The following is a 23350-nucleotide window of genomic DNA, read 5'->3' as shown; positions in this document are numbered from 1 at the left end:
ATTTAATTAATTTCAGACAAATAAATATTGAAACACATTTACAATAAAACAAATAGGCATAACTTCACATTTCAAGTTTCTTTCCTATTACACATGCACATGGTAATCAAACTAAATGTTCACAGTTTCAGTTCACACAGTAATTATGCAGAAATAAATCACAATATGTTTGTTCACTGAATAGCGGTAGCTGTCGTTTGCATTTCTGCAGCCTTATAAAAATAGCTTTCCATTCTTGAAGCAAGTGCCTTTTGTGTACCCCTTTCACACCGAAGTAATGACCCAGGTCATTAACTAATTTACCACAGTATAAATACTCACCTTTGATAATGCTTTGCAAAAGTGGTCTATATGGCAGTAACATAATTTGTGGTCTGGTGTGAATACTCATGACCCAGGACCAGGTCCAATACGGGTCAAACCTGTGTTTTCTGTGTGAAAGGGGTATTAGGCAGGTAAGGCACATACCGATATATGAGTTCTCCTAAGGTTCATCTGTTAAATTGGGGTTGCAGCACCATATTGGAAAACTGTCCAAGTCTATAGTCTTCCAAAATTAGAAGTCAAATTCTAGTCTAGTCTATTAGGTAAAATAGCTAGGGACTAATTGTGCTTTATGTAGGTGGTGTGTTAACCACCTATAAATAACATAGGTTTAAATAGACACAGGACCTTAAAGTGTTTCAGAGAAAGAATACATAACAACATAAATCCCTGGGATATTGTAGTGCTGAGGTAACATGACAAAAGTACTTATTGCATGCAGTAATCTGCATAATACATGCTATTTCTTTGGTAAACCAGAATCCAGCTGGACATGCAAATAGTTTAAGATTTTCAAATGATTGCTTTTAAAGAAATCTGAATTGCAGGTAAGTTTCTAATCAGTAAACCTTTCTTGATGTTTAAAATTACCCATCATCTCCTTCTGGTGTGACAGGCCTGGGAACGGCACAGGAATCTTGGCTTTTGATTCTCATCTTGGGGTCTGAAGTCTGTGGGAGTGACAGCCGTCTTTTCACTGACAGCAGTCTGAGTACCTCGCTCACCTGAGACTCGAGGACGGACAGTCGGCCACCTAGCATCTGGATATCTCCCCTCAGCTCTCGCTTGGTCTCGCGGAGCGTTGCTTGGAGAAGAGCTTGTTCTGACATGGGCTGCAGAAAGGAGTGTCTGAGTGAGCCCACACTGTCAACCCCGGGGCTGTGTTCAAAGGGGCTTCTCTCCAGTAGCTCCATAGGACTTCGCTCAAACGGGCTGCGTGAGGCCCCAGCCCTGTCAATGCGCAGGTCACTCTTGGTAATGCCACTGTCGCATGAGTCCGTTTTGTACAGGGCACTCATTTCTTCACCGCTTTCCTCTGTACTTTTGCCACCAGCTGCACTGCCCGGCTCTCCACCTTCTGCATTCAGGTTCTTGCCTTCTGCATTTAATTGTTCTGCTGACTGTGACTCTTCAGCCCAGTCCTGCTCTATTTTTGACTGGCTTTCTTGCTCAATAAGAGGCGCCACTGTCGTGGCATTTATAATCTTGGCCCAGCCTCGGCTACTTCCGCCGCTGGTCAAACCGGCTACAGTGCCCTCTCTGCCTCCACCCCTGGGCCACATAGGATTGTCAACACCCAGGGACTTATGATCCACTATACAAGGCCGGGGTTTGAGTTCCATGACCTCTTTGTCACAACTTTGACCCACCTTTTCAGTGTGGATAAATGCTAATGAACAGTGCATAGGAGTATTCTTGGAGACAGTAGCCACACAGGAGACACCGTTGGAGGGCGTGTGTCCTGCACTTGCACTGGATGTGTTATTATTCGTCATAGTGGTGCTTCCTGTCTGCTGGAGGAGCTGGAAGGATTGGGCCTGACACTGCTGGTAAGAGTTTGAATCCGGCTGGTGACTCTGCTGGAACTCCATGGTGTCTCCTGGCATGTCCTTCTGCTGCCTGAACCTCTGGAAGAGCTTTCGTACAGGATGGTCCTCAGGAATGGAGAGAGCCACTTCATTCTTACGACGCTCCTGCTCCTTCCTCACATCAGCGATCTTTCTGAAGACCACCTGTAAATACGGCAGGGTCAGTGTTCTCTGCCTTTGGATGGTGACATGGGGGTATGCTCATCATAGGGACAATATAAATGGCATGAAGATGTTACGAGTGACAGGACCTTGTAACCTAATTGGGTTGAGCAGATTATAAATTATAATGCAATTTGGAACACAGAAAAAAACACAATGCCCCCCTTTTCTCTGATGCCCTCTATTTTACTGACTCTTGTAAAAAACATTGTACAACATGGCAACACTAAGCTGGGGTGTACAACGTGGCCCCTGGCGGCTCCTGACACATTAAGCTAGGTTGTACAATGTGGCCCCTGGTGTGACTACGGTGCGCCTGTGGCCGCCAGTGTCACTACTAGTGTTTGTGCAAAGTTTGGTGCGGATCGGAGCAATGTCGCGCCTGTGACCCCTGGTGTGACTATTCTCATGGCAGTCCCCTAAACAATGTTTGTGCCAAGTTTGGTGCAATCTGGGAACCCATCGCCAACTGAAAATGAAAAACAGCGCCCTCTGCTGTTTGTTCTATGTCTGTTGGCTCTGGGCGGAAGAAAACGTAACGCCAGAGCGCAAGGAAACCGGTGTTTGTTGTATGCCTTCAGCGCTTCACTTCCGGTTGGTGCGACTATGTTTTCATTCCCACTAACAATATTTCTACACGGAACACTAACACCACTTCTCCCAGAGAACATGGATCGTATTGGTTATAAGCCCACTTGTTTCTATGATGAAAGAGTAAGTTAAAATGTGAATATCTTTCCGTGGTTTTGTCTGCTCCGCGGACGCTATTGTTAAATTAGTTTCGGTTTGTTTCGAGGGGGGAAGGATCGACGGACACGTGAATCCCGCCCACTACATTTGATTGGGTAAAGCGCGGCCTGCTTCCTGATCTGAAGGCACGCCCATGTGCACATGTTATGACGAACCTCCCCGACAGATTCCAACGCAGTGCAGAAGCTGTTCTTGAGAGATTAAGTTTGGTGTGGATCAGAGCAACGGTACGCTTCGCAAGTCCGGATGTTAAGTTTGTGGCGTCCACTGTCCATGGTCGATTCATCCTCTAGTAATATAGGATGACGTATATGCTAGGGATTGATTCTATTCCTAGATGCATACATGCTCTCAGAACTATTTAACTTCATTCTTAACTACAAAGTATTTATAAATGTGTGCAAATGAATAATAGATTGTCTTATTTTCACAGAAGACAGAAAAAGTAAGCACGATAAATATTTAAACACATACAGTACAACTACAAGCGTGACTATGGATTGGATTTGTATCCAAATTGTTCAAATTGTTAGACGTTTGATTCTTTAACTATTTTGTCTTATTCTTAAAGTGATCATACCGTAGTTGTGTATGTATTTAGAAAATAATTAGAACAATCTAGCTATTTGAGAGGTAATCAAAATGATACTGTTGTACTTCTCTACATTCAAATTGTTGTTATGTAACGGCAACAGTCAGGTATAGTATTTCGCAAAAACAACTACTGAGAAACTATCACAACAAAGTACACATTTTGTGTAGTACCAGAGTCTGTTTATAGGGAATAACAGGCATTAACAAATATAATTCATGTGTAATAAGTATTATTCCTACCCGTTTTCGTAGATTGCAGGTGAGGATTAGATTTCGGGCAAATGAGTTGGCAAAGGATGTGTAGAACTCAAGCACCCTCATCAGAGGCTCTCGTCTGATGACATGCAGATCACAGTAGGTTAGTGCCCGCACATTGGCACAGGCGCGTGCCAGTGTGACCTCTTTCCAGAAGACATCTCCAAACACGTCACCTTTACCTGGTTGGTGTCAAAATGATTCATTTTGTTACAAAAGGCATAACAAATAAAACAACTATAAAGTCGGGCATACAATCCACAATTAGTCCGTTAAAGTCATGAAAGTCACCTGTTCTTGGTTAACTACTTAAACCTCAAAGTTGGTTTACCGGAGTCCCTCAGGGCTCTATACTAGTGTATTTTCTGTTGTCACTACATTAAATATCTAATAGATATCTATATAATTGTGGAGACATAAGGTGTTCACCACTTATTTACTTTAGCTACTTTTTGGTTTGTATGGGCAGGGAAGAGGATATTTATTGGGGCGTTAAGGGGAGAAATGATTGATACAGCTGTTTTAAAAAAACAGTATTAATGAATTAATCTGTATTATTGCATAATGTAATTGTAAAAAAATCAAGAAAAGTGCAGACAATGTTTTTTTAAGGTAGCACTTCTGGTTTGAAAAGGGACTTTCCTCCAGCTGAGATTGAACAAAGCCCATGGTAACAAGCTCATAACAAAATGTTGGCTTACCTAGAATGGCAATGACCTCATCATCCTGGATGACTTCCAGTGAACCAGACACTACAAAGCAGAGGGTGTCAACACTCTCTCCTATATGGAATATGAGGTCTCCAGGTGCACAGTGTGTGGTCTGGAACTCCACAGCCAGAGAGCGCAAGCAGCCGTCACTGGCCAGACGAAATGCTGGGTGGTCGTTGAACACTTGTCTGTTTAGGTGAACACATATGTCGGCTCGCATGTCTTTGGGACAACTTGAGAGAACCTGAGAAAAGCAGATTGAGAAATGATTAACCACTTGAAACGGAGCTGAGTTACAACTGTACTTGGACGAATGAATTGAATCCATAAATATAACATGTGCACTATAATATACAAATTGTAATTATTATTAAATCTAAATAACAATAATAGCTAGGAACTTGCTCTTACCTTATCTGTATCAATGCCCTTAGACATTGCCCAGGTAGAAACAATGAAGTCCATTACCCTCTCGCTCAGGCCTTTGGGGACCTGATAAAGTTTTAAGAAGTCACGCACATTGTTGAGCATCTCATGGTAGCGGTTTGTGTTGGTGTACATCTGCTGAAAGATGGTGGTGACATTCCCAAAGATGGTAGCATACAGCAGGGCTGAAACACAAGATTGATGTGATAGAAGAAGGTCAGACACAATGGGTAAATAAAGCCTGACAAAGATGTTGACATGCAGGGATGTTTTACTGGACAGATTAAGATACTAGGAAAAAGTCACATAACTGGCAGTAATCACAGATACAGTATATAGTATAGTATATAGAATCAACTACTGTGTACAAAGTTCATGTACTGCGTGCACATGCGCGTGCACATGGCACATGCATATGTTTTTATACTTTGGTAAAGTAATACTTTGGTTTAATGTCACACTATAAATGAGCTAAACTTAGTTGAAGTGACAACTATGCTCTTTGTAAATTGTTGAGAGAATATTTGGTTGTGGTTACAAAGTTTGCGTTTATGTGCTTTGACTTATCCTTTCCTCTTCTTCCACCAGCATCATAAAACATTTAATGTCTGTGGTTAAGGCAAAGTGTCATGTATCTAAGTACATCTCAATGGGATGGATTCAATTGTAAGATGCACAGCATATTGTGGTACTCTAGCGCAGAGTAGAATATAGATATCATGCAGTATGAGATGAAATTGAATCACGCGTTTGTCTCCCCCTATCTCTCCCTCTCCATTGCTCTGCACGCACCCACAACAAGCACACTTATACACACCGCTGAATAAATTATATCCCCAATTACACAGATTTATACAGGAATGCAAACAATAAAGATACATTCTGACAGTTGTACAGTATCTGCCAGGTAGATAATGTGCTTCGTTTGCACACACAGAATAATAAGGATTCAGGGATGTGCGAGCATACACGCACGCACGCGTGTGCGCACACACACACACACACACACACACACACACACACACACACACACACACACACACACACACACACACACACACACACACACACACACACACACACGCGCGAGCACACACACACACACACACGCACACACACACACACACACACACACACACACACACACACACACACACACACACACACACACACACACACACACACACACACACACACACACACACACACACACACACACACACACACACACACACACACAGTAAATAGGACAGAGCTCTACTGCTGGAGTGAGTCCCGTCCTAATTTACGATGCACATGTCCACAGCAAGAGTGCTCTTCTTCAACTCCACAATGACCCAAATGAGTCAGTTAGCATCCCTTATTGTGAAGTTTTACCCACTCAAGGGTAAGTAAATGTCTCGGGTTTTTAGATTGGAATTGCAAAGTTTAAGCTGCGTATCTACTGTAACATGAAGGCCCATTGTCTATATACCCCTTTCTTGCCCATGGGCAAAATCTCCCTTTCCTATATTGCTTACTAACTTCATCCTTCTCACATTAGTGGAAGATTTGCAGGCCCTAATTGCTTCTGACACGTCAGTGAGACTGAGTGATCTTCCTGATCCAAGTGCTACCAAAGTAATGGGCGTTTCACAATGAGAACCTTGAAGCGCTGCTGTCAGTTTAAGTTCCCCTCATTCTTTTTAATGCGTCACTCTACATGATGTTGAAAGGAATAGAAGCTCCAAATTGTGAGATATTCTAAATCAACTGATAATACTAGCAAGTGGTGCATCTGTAAAGTAAAAGATGAGTAAACTCTTCACGCCATTTGGTGATGATGATGATGATGATGATGATGATGATAGATAGTATAGTTTGTTCATTAGTGCCCAGCTTTGCTAAGGGAGTAAAGGGACCCAGTGATGCATATTGCCATGGATACCACTCAATCCTATTATCCTGCATCAAAAACAAACATGTCACGGAAGCCCTATAATTGATACGTCCACTTGATTTTAATATACACAATTAAATTCATTCTTATATTAATTTAAGTTATTTAAGAGTGTAAAACTAATTGGAGAGAGATGGCTTGGTAAATTAAGCATGATACCACTGTAAATAAAATAGACAAATATTTCTTACTTTTACTGGGCAGTGATTCCAAAGAATCTCAGTACAGACCATGCTGGGTGCAGACGATGTCACCTTCAATAAATCACAATACTGATAAACTATCTCCAGTGGTGTAAAACATTGAAGCCACAGAAGCCACAGCCTATTGTGAATTACATGACTGCAGTCAACTTTATCAACGATAAAGAGATATGGTGATTAGGATGTTTCTAAAGTGCTAAATTATCTCACCTTTTTGATAAAATGTATCATCATTTAATGATACAAATTCAAATTTAGAAATATTTTGTTTTGTTTGAAAATGTTAATTTGTCATCATCAACTCATTGGTAATATCACGCTGCAACCTGCTTAATTTTCTAATTCGGTTGACTGGTACAGCGCAGCACTGTACAGTAGGTCACTCACGATTATGAAAATGTACAGTAATACTCATCCCTGCCAATGTGATTCATTGCAGTTGACATGGTGATCCTTACTGTAGCTGTATAGCGCATTCTAAAAGGGAAGGTGGCCTGCTCTGTGGCCATGCAGCTGCATGTAATGACGAAGATAGTGTGAGCATGATTAGACTTGGCATGACGACTGGGAGACCCACACAGAAAGATCAGTCCAGGAAATACTCCTACACAGCGAAATGCTGAGTGTTCATTTAACTCAGAGAGTGTAAACAGGTCAATGTTTACATTCTCAGAGCTAAGTTAGCACTCAGCATTTTTCAGCGGAAGACCTGTCATCTTTCCTGCTCAGTTACTGGAGACTCTACCTATTATTTATGTGTAGTTGGTGTGTGTTCATCCTAATGTAGGACTTGCTTTTGGACTTTTATGTGTGGAAAAGGGTCATGCTCCCTTTGTTAGCCATACAATATGTATGTATGTTACATTAAGCTGTTTGATAACTTACAGGGCCGTAAAGCACATTATCTTGTATAGCATGCAAGTAAATGCATCCAGATTGTTTCCCCCTCCTGTAAGCTTCTACTGACATTGTTATTAATGGGTGAATGAGTAAATGAAATCAAAGTCAAACTCTTTTGTCCTCCAACTTGATTTATCTTTCAAGCTGGTGTTGCTTAACCACTGAAGTAAAGGACAAACAAACAAACAAATAAACAAAAACACACTCACTAAGATTAACGTGGCTTATAATTTAGGTAGTAGCTCCTAAACCGGCAGTAGCATACCAACGACGCAGTGTGTGAACAGTCAGAACTGAGCTGAGATGACCTGAGAGCAGGTATAAGGTTAAAAAAGGTTCAAATGCCACCACCACGGAGGTTGTGGGTTCGAATCCACGTGGTGCATCCGGCTTTGCCGGGCGTCTATGCGAACACAATTGGCCCGTGTTCGGAGGAGGAAAGCCGGGCGGGGAGGGTGATACTGGTCATTGCACATACTCCTACGGGCTGGGGCGGCACCTGTCAGCGGGGAGTGTTGGGCAGGAGGAGTACGTCCTCCCAGTGGAGGCTCCTCACCGGCAGGTGAGTCAGTAGGATAAACAGCAGTGACAACACAGAAATGTGTGTGGGGAGGAATACATTAATTCAAAATCATTTACATACTAAATGTACATACTAAATATACAATGTTTGAGGCTTTGACTTCCCTTAGAGTGTAATTTATGGGAAAGAAGGATGGCGGTAAGTTCATCTGTTCGTAATTGAAAGAGGATGAGGACCGTATTAAATGCGCTGTCCTGCTTTTCTTGGAGAACACTACTCGGGCCAAGAAAGGCAATACGTGATGCCTTACTAAATCAATTAGAGGCTTTCTGGTACAGATGCCATTCAGATAATATTACTCTGCAACATTAAGTGTTGCAGAATAGCCCTGCCTGAGTTGCAGAAGTCTAATGTCTCCCCAGGCCAAGGAGGGATTCCCCATTGGCTAAATGTTTGGTTTCCCACGCAGGAGACGATGGTTCAAAACCAGGTGGTTACACTGGGGACTCGTCTAGGATTGGGCTTTCCTGTGGGTGGGTGTGGTAGAGGAGTGGGGACCAGAATATCTCCCTTGTTAAACCTAGCAAACATGGTTTCATTAGTGCTGCATCTGCATTGTTGTAGGACTACTTACAGCCAACCATCATCATGGCTACAGAGAAAATCTTCTCCCCGTCTGTGGTTGGAGCGATGTTGCCAAATCCTATGGTGGTGAGACTTGTCATGGTGAAATAGAGGGAAGAGATGTAGAGTGTGTCCTTGTTGGGGCCACCTTCCCACTGGCCTGTACCGCTCACATTGTAGCGATAAGGGGAACCGATGCTGATGGCCAGCTGATAGAGCCAGCTGTCTATCTTAATGGTGTTGGTGATCTCGTCGATGACCTCGTAGTCTCCGATGCTGTACCAAATGCAGGCCAACCAGTGGGCGACCAGACCGAAGACGCACACAAGAAGGACCAGGACCGCCGCGCCATACTCCAGATAGTGGTCCAGCTTCCTGGCCACTCTGCCCAGACGAAGCAGCCGGACCACCTTCAGTGAGCTGAACAGGCTGCTGAGACCCTGGGGAGAGAGAGACGGTTGACTGAGAGGTGAGCCACGTATATTGTACTGATTTCAAGGAGTGCGTCTGTGGGTGTCGTGCCAAGTCGGTGCCTTTTGGTTATCAGGGTTCTGACTGGATTCTTGGAGAATACTACCACAGGGCTCTATGGGTCAATGTTTACACCTTCAGAGTTAAATTAACACTCAGGAATCTTCTGTGTACTTGATCCTTACGGATCCAGTTTGTAAATTAACACTTTTTTTTTACTGTGTACTTGACCTTGAACTTGACCCAACCAACACATTGCAGCCCATGCTTGCAATGGTGGCACAAAAAATATATAAATGGTTTGTTTCCTCGTCTTAAACACAATTGAACAGATAGATTTTCAAGCTACTTCCTTGGTGTTGACAAACACGGTCCCCAGATCTCCTTGCAGCATTGCAATAGGATTATCAAAGTCTTGAATGATCAGAGTCTTTGTCACAGTATTTAAGAATTACTTTTTTTTTGACTCAACTAAAAATAGAATGAACATAATGTTTCTAGGTGTTTCAAAAGTCTGTAAACATCTGTGAAACATGTGTAATTTGGAGCTGACTTAACGTGCAATCTCTTACTGGTAATACAGAGTCTTCTGTCCGTGTCGTATTCCTGTGAAAAATTGAAGCTTCATGGAGATGGCTTGTCCTTGAGGGATTTATAATGGAGTCCTCAACAGAGACACAGTAAAAAAAAAAAAATCTATTGTCTCACATGTGAGAATATAGCATTTTTTATTCTGTAAAACATGCTATATTCTCACATGTGAGACAATCAATTTTTTCATGGATGACACTTATATAGACTCTCAATGTACAGTAGGAAACAATAAGACATTCCATTTCAATAAATTTACCTCATCTATATTTTCAAAGGCGTTGATGATATCGTACGGCAGACAGGACAACAGGTCAATAACAAACCACGTCTTCAGGTAGTTCATTCGAATCAACTTAGCGTCTGAGATGACCTCTCCAGCAGGGCCTACAAAGGTAGTGTGGAAGTTGAGCACGATATCAACCAGGAAGATAACGTCTACGATGCTGTCCACTACCAGCCAAACCACGTTGTTGTGCTTGGTCTTGAAGGAGACATTGTAGGGCACCATAATGGCTGTGTAGAAGGTGAGGATGAGTATGATCCAATCCCAGGTAGTCTTGAAGGCGCAGTAGTGGAGGATGATTTGGGGTGGGGTTTTGGGGGCCTCTTGCTTATACTGAGGCAGAATGTCTGATCCCAGTTGGAGGGCCTTCAGTTCAGATGGAAGAAAGGCATTCACTACACTCTCAAATCCAAATTCAGAATTATTGTATTTGCCAAGTATTTTTGCACATACAAGGAAATTGTCTCATGTGAGGTTGGTGCATTACAGTAAATAAAGACAATATTAAAACATTGTAGGTAAATAAGGTAAGATAGAAAACTATACAATAGCTTATATTTGAATACGTTATATTCTTATAATAGGTCTGCAATAATAAATAAAGAAGTATTGCAGCACTCATTATAGTCTCTGAAGGATTGTAAGTGTAGGTGTTTTTTTGGTGGACAAAACTACATATCGTTTATATTTATGAGCGTCAGGTAAAAATCCATACAAAGCATTGTCAAGATGAGTTTTTAATCCTCTCTTTGATATTGCTCACCTCTGCCAGTCTAGAGTGCTTGTGGGTGACCTCAGACGTGTTGATTGGTTCTAGCTGTTGTACGGTGTTGCGGTTATGGGTTAGTGCCCGTGTCAGCCTGGCAAACTTTGTCCATCCTGCCCCTGCCCAGTGGTGAGAAGACAGACTGTTGTATCACACTACAGTGACTACACAATATGGTGGTAACCACAACAAGAGCAATAGGTCAGAAATGTGATACAATCATAATCCTTGTCCGAATTTGAGTAAACTCACTCAGTTTGTGCATAAAACAGCAGCATTGACAATGGTACATTTCCAATGCTGCATTTGTTTAAACAATATATTCTCCCGAAATAAAATAACATAAGATATAACATTTTGGAACAAACTGTATTTATATTTAAATGATGAGTATACTGTGCATAATGGTGAACAAATATTTATGTTAAACAGTCTCGCGTCCTTGAGTAGCCGACTGCTTCCCTATAAACCTGAGTTGGCCTTTATTTCTGCTTAACGTAAAAGACTTAGTGGCACACAAAATCCTTACAGAGCTGGTGAGCAGGAGACCAGTCTCCACTGACCCGGACAGATGACACCTGGACAGTTGTAAGTTGTCAGTGTTATATACCAAAAATAATGCCTGATAAGTCACAGCCATTCATGTGTGTTTGGACTGCTGGCACTTGGCCATAGCATGCCCCTGGGTCCTCTCATAATATGTTTTTTAAGAGCAATGGTAGAACATTCATGTAGACATAGACATCCACATTGATAATTTACAAATACAAGATTGCATGAAACTACAAATATGACAGAAATATCCTATATGGGAAAAATATAAATATATATGTTAATATAAATCTTTTTTGTTGAGAAACTTGTACTATACCTGGCTGTCAAATGGTGGAATATGGAATGTTGAATAGTTAGAGTAACACTATTTTTGAATGGCCATGTCGGCTGGTTGGTCTGTCCATCTGCCCACCACTTTGGTCAGCAAATTAAATATTTAAAAATCTCCTGGCAGGATTGCCACGGAATTGTATGTGCATCTTCATGATCTTGGTGATCCTTATGGCCTTTCCTTTAGTGCCGCCATAAGCCTAAAATGTCCTCTTGAACACATTTTACTAGCAAACAAGACATCTCAAAAACTACTATTGTAGCTTCATAGAATTTTCTTCCCAGGCGATGGCCCCTACTGATTTTATGATGGGCTATCCTTCGGTCAAGCTTTCCACTTGCAATTTTTTTGTAACAATTAATTAAGATTCTATACGGATTGGGTCGAAATGACTTCCTGCCATGAATTCCTAAAGACTTTCCAAAAAATGTACGAGGAAATACAGTCTCTTATAGTTTTGTAGGAAAGCTTTGACACAGGTATGTAAATAGTACTTGCCTTTAGTTGTTTCATCTTCAATGGGCTGCTTGAAAAGTGTGATGTCTCGGAAGGTACACAGGAAAAGGACCACCTTATCATTTTCATTTCTAATTGGCGCTACCTGCATATAAAGCCATATCGGGGTCCCTGGAGAGGTCAAGATGAAAGGAAAAATTAATAGAAAGCAATAGAGCAAAAAAAATAATGTTTTGTATTGCAGAATGGGAAACCTTAAGCAAGGCATGTCTTGTGAAAAAGTAAATAGGTATGGACCTGGACCTGTCCTGTAATCCTGTTAGGCAATTCTAATCCTAATTTGAATATATTCATAAAGAAATTGGGTTTAAAAGGGATACTCACTGTCCTTTGAATACAGCAGCACTTCAAAGAAAGAGGACTCGTAGTTATCAAATGTCTGCCTTATTTTGTCCATAGTCGTCTTGTCTGTAAGTTCTCCATACATGAAGCTGCATTTGCAGAAAGATACAAGGAACACAGATCAAAGACAAGCATATTTAACCAGGAAGTTCCAGGAACTGGTTAAATATGTATATGTACAGTATGATGACATCTCAACACCCAACAACTTAATGTTTTTATTTATTTATTACTGTATATTGAAGGATAAATAAATAAAAAGTCAAATCCAGACGGCCTGATAATATAAATAAACTGTATCCTTCCCCATCTTACTTGCATGTGCTGCTCCTGTGCATTACTTCTGATCTGTGGTATCCAGACAGCTTGCAGAATCCATCATTACTGTAAACCACAGGCCATTCAACTATTTGGGCATTCCCCAGCAGGAAACTTGTTTCTGGAGGAGAAACATGGATATGCAAATAAGGAATTAGTCCAAAACAGAATTAATTGCTGCATATATTAATGCATTATGCACCTGCTGCAACCTATAAGCACATTGCATAATGATTAGCCATGCCTTTAGGACACCTTTGACAGCTTGGATTTCCCAACAATGTATGTCTTTCATTTTGCATTGTTGCTTAGAGTTTAGTGTTGGCTTGAATACATCTTATACAGGCTACAATATGTTTTCACCTTGTTTAAAATCTCATTTTTCAATGACAATTTCAAATAAGCAAATTACTCATTAAACTCAAGGTTTTGAGTTTGTCAAGGCAACTCTTGCTTAAAGTCATAACTGAATAAACTGATAGTCAAATAAGTCAAGTCTGCATGGTTTCATGGCGACCATGTCATTAATTAACCGTGGAAGAAAGAACTTCCGCAGGCTGTCTGTCTTTATAGAAAATCAGGATGTGTTTAATGGGAAACACAAAGTTTCGGTCCTGACTCCTGAGAAGTGCAGAGTGAGACCTTTACCTCAAATCCAGATTATTATTTTTTTGCATTTGAAGATGGTGTGTGTGTGGCCCCCCCCACACACACACCGTCTTCAAATGCAAAAGAAAAATCCACATTTGTCGACCCTATTATATTAGGGTCGATAAATGCATAAAACGACAGGTGCGTCAGAAGCCATAGCTTGGTCTTCTGACGCACCTGTCGTTTTATGCAGTAGGTAACTTTTGCTTGTCTTCATGAATTAACCAACGACCAATGACCGGCTCCCCGTGTATCATCCCTTGCTCAACTTCTAGCCTACAGCAGTGTATCCACATTGGCCTAATTTAGACACAATATTATCTATATTATAGACTTCTAATTGAATCAATTAGAAGTATATAATGGTTAAAATGGGTCTATACCAAGGTTAGTGATTTGCATGAGCTAGAAAATATCAATCAATAGCCTAATCATAGAATTTTAAGACAAACATCTTAAGATATATAGCAACAGGCATCAATTCTAATTTGTGCAATCTTGCAACAATTTGGTTTACACATTCACATGTATATTCCATTTGATTGTCACATGTGGCTGTCAATCAGAATGTGATTTTCTTATAGGCTACTGTACCAGTAATTCAATGCAGCATTCTGCCACTCAATAATAGCCTAATAATAATTTCAATTTAACACACCTAAAATATGGCCATCATCTACATGTTTTCATCTCAATCAGTACAACAGTTCTTTCTCCCACTTATTGTCAGTAAAATAAGTGCATGTTGGGAGAAAGTTGTTAAAGTGCACACAATGTCTTCCATGTAAAAACAACCTCGCTTTTCTCTAATACCTCACCAGCCGGCTTCTACATATAAAACAAACAAGAAACAAGAAAATGCGCATCTATAGATACGCACTTGACTATCACCCCTGGTGATCCATAGCATCCATTTGCCTACATGCATGCAGTGTAAATGGATGCACAGGGAAAAGTGCAAAAAACAAGTAAATGCTAGTTAGATTACTGCCTTTTCCAAATTTAAATAACAAAAATGTAACTGCTTCTGCAGTTTCCCCATGCAGCATCGTTGGAAGTTGACGGGTCAGCTGTCACATTCAATTCAAGCACACTTTTTTTTTTTGACACTTACCACTGGAGCGCCGGACGATATTTTCCAGAAAGGTGTTTTGAGGTGCTACCAATCCTCTCTTGCCCCCATGCATTATGTTGGCGGCCCAAGGCCTAGATTAATGAGAAAAAGTGGTTTTGGCAAGACGACCGTCGTGGTGTCTCTGATTCTGCCCCCATCAGAGATGTACTGTGTGATGAGGATGGAATTGCCTGCATTCGGCTCACGCATGGATAGGCTTGTCTAATTTAGTTTTGCAGCCTAATGAAAAAAGAAAAAGAAGGGGGAAAACCTGAATACTAGATGAACGCTTGCTGTGCGTTTTTATTGGCCTGTACCATTGCCTGTAAAAGGGGTTTTCGATTATTTAAAAATAAAGGTATTTATTATTTTTACTTGTAGGCTATTTATTTTATTTTATTTTATTCTTATAATTTGCTACGTTATTTTTAATTAGGCTACTTATTATTACAACTTGTTCGTCTTTATTTTATGAGTGTAAAGCACTTTTTGAACAATCTAATTTGTGTACTACTACTAGCCTACTATTATTATTATTATTATTATTATTATTATTATTATTATTATTATTATTATTATTATTATTATTATTATTATTATTATTATTATTATTATTATTATTGCTGTTTGATATTCAAATTTATGAATGCAAAAACTGACATTCTCTTTATAGCTACTACAGATTTTTTATAATCAATTTACCTCACTCACTCTGCCCATGGTTTGTAGCCTGCCATTGACTGTATACAAGTCATACAATACAGAAAAATAATCACATTCCTAGTTCATTCCTGGAAAACAAGCCTATTATGACTTGACATTACAAGTATGCCCTCTCCTGGCTCATAGAGGCACAACACTCAATCCCTCACAAACAGCATGCCTATCTGTTCGTTAGTTATTGTGTTATATCTGCCATGGGGATGCTGCCATGGCATGGTGCCATGCTCAGATAACCATTTATTGTGTGTGTGTGTGTGTGTGTGTGTGTGTGTGTGTGTGTGTGTGTGTGTGTGTGTGTGTGTGTGTGTGTGTGTGTGTGTGTGTGTGTGTGTGTGTGTGTGTGTGTGTGTGTGTGTGTGTGTGTGTGTGTGTGTGTGTGTGTGTGTGTGTGAGAGAGAGAGAGAGAGAGAGAGAGAGAATTAGAGAGACACACGCACGCACGCACGCACGCTTGCACGCTCTCACACACACACACGCACGCACGCACGCACGCACACACGCACGCTTGCACGCTCTCACACACACACACACGCACGCACGCACGCACGCACGCACGCACGCACGCACGCACGCACGCACGCACGCACGCACGCACGCACGCACGCACACACACACACACACACACACACACACACACACACACACACACACACACACACACACACACACACACACACACACCACACCACACCACACCACACCACACCACACCACACCACACACAGTGACTGACTGACAAGCTGAGTGGCTGATTGACTAAGTGTTGAACCTTTGTTGAACCCAAAGCTCAAGTTCAAGTTCAGGTGGATGCAGGGTGCTTGAGCAACACCAAATGCATTATCAAATACATGTAATCTTATTTTATGAGTGTAAAGCACTTTTTGAACAATCTAATAATTAGATTATAATTTGTGTACTACTACTACTAGCCTACTATTATTATTATCATTATCATTATCATTATTATTATTATTATTATTATTATTATTATTATTATTATTATTATTATTATTATTATTGCTGTTTGATATTCAAATTTATGAATGCAAGTGTTGAATACAGGCTGAGTGGCTGATTGACTAAGTGTTGAACCTTTGTTGAACCCAAAGCTCAAGTTCAAGGTCAGGTGGATGCAGGGTGCTTGAGCAACACCACATGCATAATCTAATACATGTAATAATAATCTTATTTTATGAGTGTACAGCACTTTTTGAACAATCTAATACTTAGATTCTAATTTGTGTACTACTACTACTAGCCTACTGTTATTAGTATTATTATTATTATTATTATTGCTGTTTGATATTCGAATTTATGAGTTTATTCGAATTTATGGGGTAGAGATGGTTTGGTGTTCAATGGTGTGGAGTTGATGTCTTTTAAATAATTCCATGAGGACGTAGAAGGAGACAATGATAATAATCATATATGAAGTTTATGAAGTTTATGAAGAATGGGGCTGAGAAAAGAGCATACATGTTGTTGTTGTTGTTATTATTATTATCATTTATTATTATTATTGTTGTTGTTGTTGTTGTTGTTGTTGTTGTTGTTATTATTGTTATAGATCTAATCATCTAACCATGCCAACATTGTGCATGGAAGAGAATGTTGATAATGAGGAATGAGATAGGACATATGCATTAATTCTCCAAGGAATGGACATAGGCAATGTTATAATCTTATACGTTTTAAGTGGTGCATGAGTGATATTATTATTATTATATAGCAAAAAAATATATATTCTCATTTTCTAAATTCCAACCAGAATCCAGTAGTCGGCGGTAATGGGCATGTTGGATGTTACCAGAAAGAACAGAAGAAGCTCAGGCCGGGCAGGAAGAGCCCTGACGCAGCAGAGCCGTTGACGCAGTTTATAATGATAGCCTATTTTACACACAAATAACGGACTTTGGAAGCACGTTTCTCGCATAACGTCATTCGGGGCATTTAAAAGCGCAGCGTTCCTAACACATCGCAGGCAGTGTTGCCTGCACCAAATACCACTTTGATTGTGCTCTGAGTGGTTTTTTTTTGTGTTGATTTTTTTCTCGTGCGACAATGCGTTTTTGTAGCCCCGGCGCAGTGGAAATACAATTGTAACCACTCCATAGGCCTATAATTAAGTCATATTCCGTTGTTCGTGGGAAGCTACAGGTTGGTAATCTCATCCGGTGGAAATGGTCTCATTTCCCCCCCTATTGTTGCTGTAGTAGGCCGATATTTTAGGGAAGTATACGGTCAGTATACTTATAGTAGAAGTATAAGGCAGGTTCCTCTTCAGCCCTATAGAATGGCGAACAACGCGATAACGACGTTCAGCGGGCTGTGCAGTTACCTACAAGACCCCTGTCATGTAGCGAGATTCCAAAAGCTCTGCGGCGTACAAGGGACATTCACAGCTAAACTGTCTAAGGAGGCAGACTGCGAGACATTGTCGAATAATGTATCTGCCGACGCAAGAGAACCAAGTGAACAAGACGAACATGTCCGGCAGAGAAGCAGAGGACAGGAGCCTGCCACAGGGAACGGGACAGCGGTGTCTGCAGCCGCCGGGGAGCAGAGAGATGATGCCCGAGCAAAACCCCTGAGGAGAAACTCACTGACCGGCGATGTGGGCCAGGAGTTCATCATCCACAATAGATTTCTCTTCTATCTTTTCACGTTCGGGACTGAGCTCGGCAATGAGATGTTTTTTATAATATTTTTCCCGTTCCTCTTCTGGAACATCGATGCTCTTGTCAGTCGGAGACTGATCATAGTGTGGGCCTGGAACCTTTTCGTTGGACAGTCCACTAAAGATTTGGTTCGCTGGTCACGACCTGCATCCCCTCCTGTGGTGAAAGTCGAAGTGTTCTACAACTCTGAGTACAGCATGCCATCGACACATGCCATGACTGGCACAGCTATACCCTTCTCTCTATTCCTTCTGTCATATGGACGGTGGCAGGTAAGCACACAAAAGAACAGCCTACTTATGGACTATGGAGTTCGATCAGTCTCAAAATGCAAGCCCATTGAATTCATTAGCTGGCCAATGTGCAACATTGTTGTCAAGTGTACACAGGATGCACATTCCATAATGGGGAGTTCACCCAGACTGAGTGCCTTCAAAGAACAAGAAAGAAACATAATTGTTACACACAGGACAAAGAAATAGCCTACTTATGCATAACGTACGACATAGAGACACACCAGTCACATGTGGGAAAAATTAAATGGACATCATCCAAAAAACACTGCAACAGAAAAGGGACACCCCTGTCACCCAAGTAGCACATTCATGTACTGGCCTGTTGCTACTGTGCTAGAAGTACTATGGTCGTCCATTAAAATAGATGATGGAGTTTAGTGTAGCCCGATTGTGGTGAATATGATGGATCTCTTGAACATTTCAGTTTTCTAAAAGGGCCCATCAAGTAATAATGATTAATTGTATGATATCATATGCTCTCTTATAGTATCCCTTCCTGTTTGGTTTGTGTGTGGCTGGCTGCTGGAGCTTCCTGGTCTGTGTAAGCAGAGTCTACATGGGCATGCACTCTATTCTGGTAAGCATATCAAGAGAGAAGTAATCCCCAGGGATCCTGCACATGATTGATCTCTAAGCATTATGAATGAACTGAATTCAGGATAATAAATACCATTAAAACAAGCCAGGGGTGGTGCCTGGTTGTTCAGCCAGTTAGTGTACAGACCATAATGCTCCTTGGTAACGTAAGGAAGGACCTGAGTTAGAATCTGACTCGCATCTTGGTCTCTCTAGGACCATGATAGTGGTGAACGATATAGTTATAACTATATATAAGTATATAGTTATACTTATAGTTACGTTGTTGGATGGCCCTTAAAGGATCTTTTTATTCAACTATGCATAGAATATGCTTAGGCTACAAAAAATGTGTGTGAATCACACAGGGGTGTTTATAATCCTGCCTACACAATCCATTAATTATGTTAAAATAAAGATAATTTGCAGGTACACAGGAAAACATCTTGAATGAGGGGTGATGCCGTGCAAAAGGCACGATTGTGACCTTGTAATCAGCTAGTTGTTATTTTTGCTATATTTGCCCCTGACAATGATTAGATGAATTGTGAAGGAAGTATACTCTCATTGTCTTAAAAGCAGGGTATGTGATATTTTTCTTTTTTAAAATAAGTGTTAAACAGCTCTATATTCTGATAGTAATCATTGCTATATAGTGTGTTTGTTCAGTAACAGGGGTCTCCCAGTCTCTCCAGCTCTTTAGTAAACAGAAAATGCATGTTCAGATCGGGATACCATATTATTATTCAGGAGGAGAGAGAACTCATACAGGAAGTGAAGTGAAAGTGAAATTGGAAGTAATGACACAAAGAAATGAGCAGACAAAATCTGAACTGGATCACTATACATTTGAAGCTGATATGTGGGTACTCTCTCCTGATTGGCTGCTATTGGCAAGCCACCTGAAAACGTTTCCGTTTATTAAAGAGCTGGAGAGACGGAGAGACCCCTGTTACTGAACAAACGCTCTATAGCAATGTTTACTATCAGAATATAGTCCTTTTAACAAAATACTTTTGAAACCAAGCAATATCACTTGCCCTAAACTTGAGCATCAATACCACATAAGTTCAAAAATACAAAGTGCATGCTTTCCTCTTTGCCATATCCCCAGTATCTGCTCACCATATGTCATACAACACATATTGGTGATTCGTGCACACTGCACTGTTTAGATTAGATTAGACCAATAGCCACACAAGCATGTTCCCATTGCCTATCAGCAACCTGACACCACACCATCATCATGGCATCAGAGCAAAGTGCATCAAATGAGACATGAAAGGAGAGATGTTATGGGTGCTTTTTAGTTCTGTAGATGACATGTAACATTGGAAAACATTCTATAGTGTCTTTCACAGGGCACCAGGTGGTTAGAAGGTACTTTCTAGGTCCATTTGATGGGAAAACGCATTCAAACAAGAGGAGAGGTGCCAGTCATCTTTGAATACTGTCTGGCACCATGCAACACTTGAGCTGATGCCTTATCATAACCGCCTGTTATATAATGATTCCACCCATTCATAGTGTTTTTTCATACGCTTTGTGTTTCTCTCTTGCAGGAGGTAATCACTGGCTTCCTATATACCGTTCTTATCCTAGCCTTCTTCCAGCCAATTTTGGACCAGATAGACAACTTCTACATGACAAGCCACTATGCACCAGTTGTCATTGTGGTCATGCACGTGGGCTTTGGTCTTGTGGCCTTCTCTCTTGATTCCTGGAGCACCTCACGGGGTGACACCGCTCAGGCCCTGGGCACTGGTGTAGGCGTTGCCTTGGCTACGTACGTTAACTATCAGCTGGGACTGTTGGTTGATCCACCGCTGTCAGCATTACCTCTAACCTTTCCCACAATAACCACTACCTTGGTGATGCGCTCCGTGCTTCGCTTCCTGATTGGAGTGGCTGTTCTCCTGGTCACCAGGATGGTCATGAAAGCACTGACTATTCCGTTTTTATGTCATTTATGTGGGCTGCCGTCCAGCGACGTAAGACAGGCGCGGCAGCACATGAAAGTGGAACTGCCGTACCGTTACATTGTATACAGTGTTGTGGGTTTTAACTGTGTCTGTCTGGGGCCTGCCCTCTTCAGCATTTTAAACCTTTCCTGAGTGTTATTGTTTTGTTAACTACTACTGAATTTTCCTTATTCCATGATGAAGGCAAATAATACTTGTATAAATACTGCGTGAAATTTGCAGTTTCTTCATTAAAATGGCACCTTATCTCTAAATAGTTTTTTTCTACCAGGTGAGCCACCCTAAGGAGTATTTTTTTAAGAAATCAAGATGGTTGACTTGAAAAAACATCAAGTTGGTTCAACCAACATGTAATTGAGTGGAATTGTACTGTTAAGTTATCTGTCAGACTTACTGTAATGGGCCCTTGCATTTAATAATAAATAACATAGAATGTATCTACAGTAGATCAATCGTTTGATCAAAACATATTCAACAAATGTTTCATGTGAAAATGTCATGATTAAAAATGAATAAAAGCAATTTAATGAAATGTTAAACTGTGAAACTCACTTGTTGCCAAGTTAATACGAGAGAAGATCTTTTAGGATCACAACAGGACCAAGAATCACAACACATTATTGTTTCTAGTTTCTACCTATTTCTGTTTAGTTTTATATCTTCATATTGTTGCTAATCTTTATGTTTAGAGTCAAGCATTTTAAATAATTGAGTTGTTTCATCTATACTGTTATTCAGTGTAACCTACCTCACTGAGACATATTCCTGGTATGTTCAAATATTGTTATCTTGTCCACGCTTTTCTGACTCTGACAAGATATATTTCACATTGTTAAATGTATTGTGGACAAACTGGAGTAAATAGGCTAGACAGAAGAGGCGAGAGTATTGCAAAGCAGTTGGAATCTGAAACCTTATCTGTCTAGAGCTCAAAGGTTACTGGCCCCACTTTGCCAGAGTGCAATACCATCCCTTATACACTACTATGGTGACTTCCGGTTTTACTCTACAACACGCATTCAGATTGATTTGGGATTATAATGAATTTGCTTCATTTGGTATGAGTTGCAATATCGGTCCACCACTATCCCAGGCTTCACACTAACAACTATATGTTCAGTGTTACACGTGTACTGGAGACTAGCAAACTAAGATGGCACACATGCAAGGGCCTCAATTTTGAATAATATATAGGGATGCCAGGATTAATGTGGTTAACATGCTATTAAAGAATATTAAAGGTGTTGACTGGTCAATTCGTTTTTGTGGCCAGCCTGCACAAGACATACTACGTGACCAGAGTCATTCTGCTGACAGAAGTAGGCAAGATAGGATAGAAAACATGATGAAATCAGATGTGGTACAAACTGCATGCTCAGGCATATTATAGCCTACATGCACAGTTTTCTGATAAGAAGAAAGGACACGTGCAACACTTCAGCTACATGAGAGTAAGTACCATGGATGTCAAGTCAAGTCAAGTCAAGTCACCTTTATTTATATAGCACATTTAAAAACAACAGAAGTTGACCCAAAGTGCTTTACAATCACAATAGTATAACCTAATAAAAATACAGCATAGTTAAAGAAACATAAAGCAATACCTAAACAAAAACACCGCACTGGTTCTCAAAGTGGGGTCCGGCGACCTCCAGGGGGTCCCCAGCTAAATTTGTTAATATTGCATCACAATCAGTCACCACTTTAACCCTATTTTAAACTATGGATATATTGCAACATTGAAAAATCTTGAAAAGATGTGAACATTTTGGAATCATTTAGAACTTTTAAAACGCATATCTTCTCTTCTGGGGGTCCTTTGCCTAATGCATATCAATTTGGGGGTCCTTGACATGAAAACGTTTTAGAACCACTGATGTGCAGAACAAGATTATGAGACAGTGGGATCTGATGTATTAATCTTGTACACACAATGGCAAATATAATGACAATAGCCTATACATGCATATGCATTGTAATAGAGTACAAATAAGAATACAAATAATACCAAAATGAAAAATATAAATTGGTCAAATTTGACTATAGCCTATCTAATCTTATAAAACATCTGTAGTTTTATTTAAAAAGAAAACTAGAATAATGGGCTTGAGAACACGTCTATAATCTATATGGCCTCTCTTAACTTGGATCTCTG

The 23350-nt window shown here is 40.5% G+C and overlaps 3 protein-coding genes across 3 annotated transcripts in view; 1 reads left to right on the top strand and 2 right to left on the bottom strand.

Moving 5' to 3' along the window:
• The window catches only part of LOC308103638 (acetyl-coenzyme A synthetase 2-like, mitochondrial), a 173579-nt gene that overhangs the window by 114025 nt on the left and 36204 nt on the right, over positions 1–23350 (bottom strand). The window lies entirely within an intron of this gene.
• On the bottom strand, positions 912–15013 carry LOC308102880 (voltage-gated delayed rectifier potassium channel KCNH5-like; the record flags this gene model as incomplete). The annotated part of the gene is made up of 12 exons (XM_080452735.1): positions 912–2057; positions 3660–3856; positions 4376–4628; positions 4796–4995; positions 9010–9439; positions 10043–10135; positions 10321–10713; positions 11111–11232; positions 12477–12626; positions 12840–12946; positions 13173–13296; positions 14941–15013. 12 exons carry the CDS (start codon positions 15011–15013, stop codon positions 912–914), a joined length of 3288 nt encoding a protein of 1095 aa, XP_080308861.1.
• LOC308103605 (sphingosine-1-phosphate phosphatase 1-like) lies at positions 17508–22420 on the top strand. The gene is made up of 3 exons (XM_080453682.1): positions 17508–18613; positions 19125–19214; positions 20776–22420. Exons 1-3 carry the CDS (start codon positions 17957–17959, stop codon positions 21325–21327), a joined length of 1299 nt encoding a protein of 432 aa, XP_080309808.1. The 5' UTR covers positions 17508–17956; the 3' UTR covers positions 21328–22420.

This window comes from Gymnoscopelus braueri (genome assembly GCF_963280865.1).
Source record: "Gymnoscopelus braueri genome assembly, chromosome: 16".
Classification (NCBI taxonomy): domain Eukaryota; kingdom Metazoa; phylum Chordata; class Actinopteri; order Myctophiformes; family Myctophidae; genus Gymnoscopelus; species Gymnoscopelus braueri.
The sequence above is the reverse complement of the archived record's forward strand: the minus strand, read 5'-3'. Positions and strand labels throughout refer to the sequence as shown.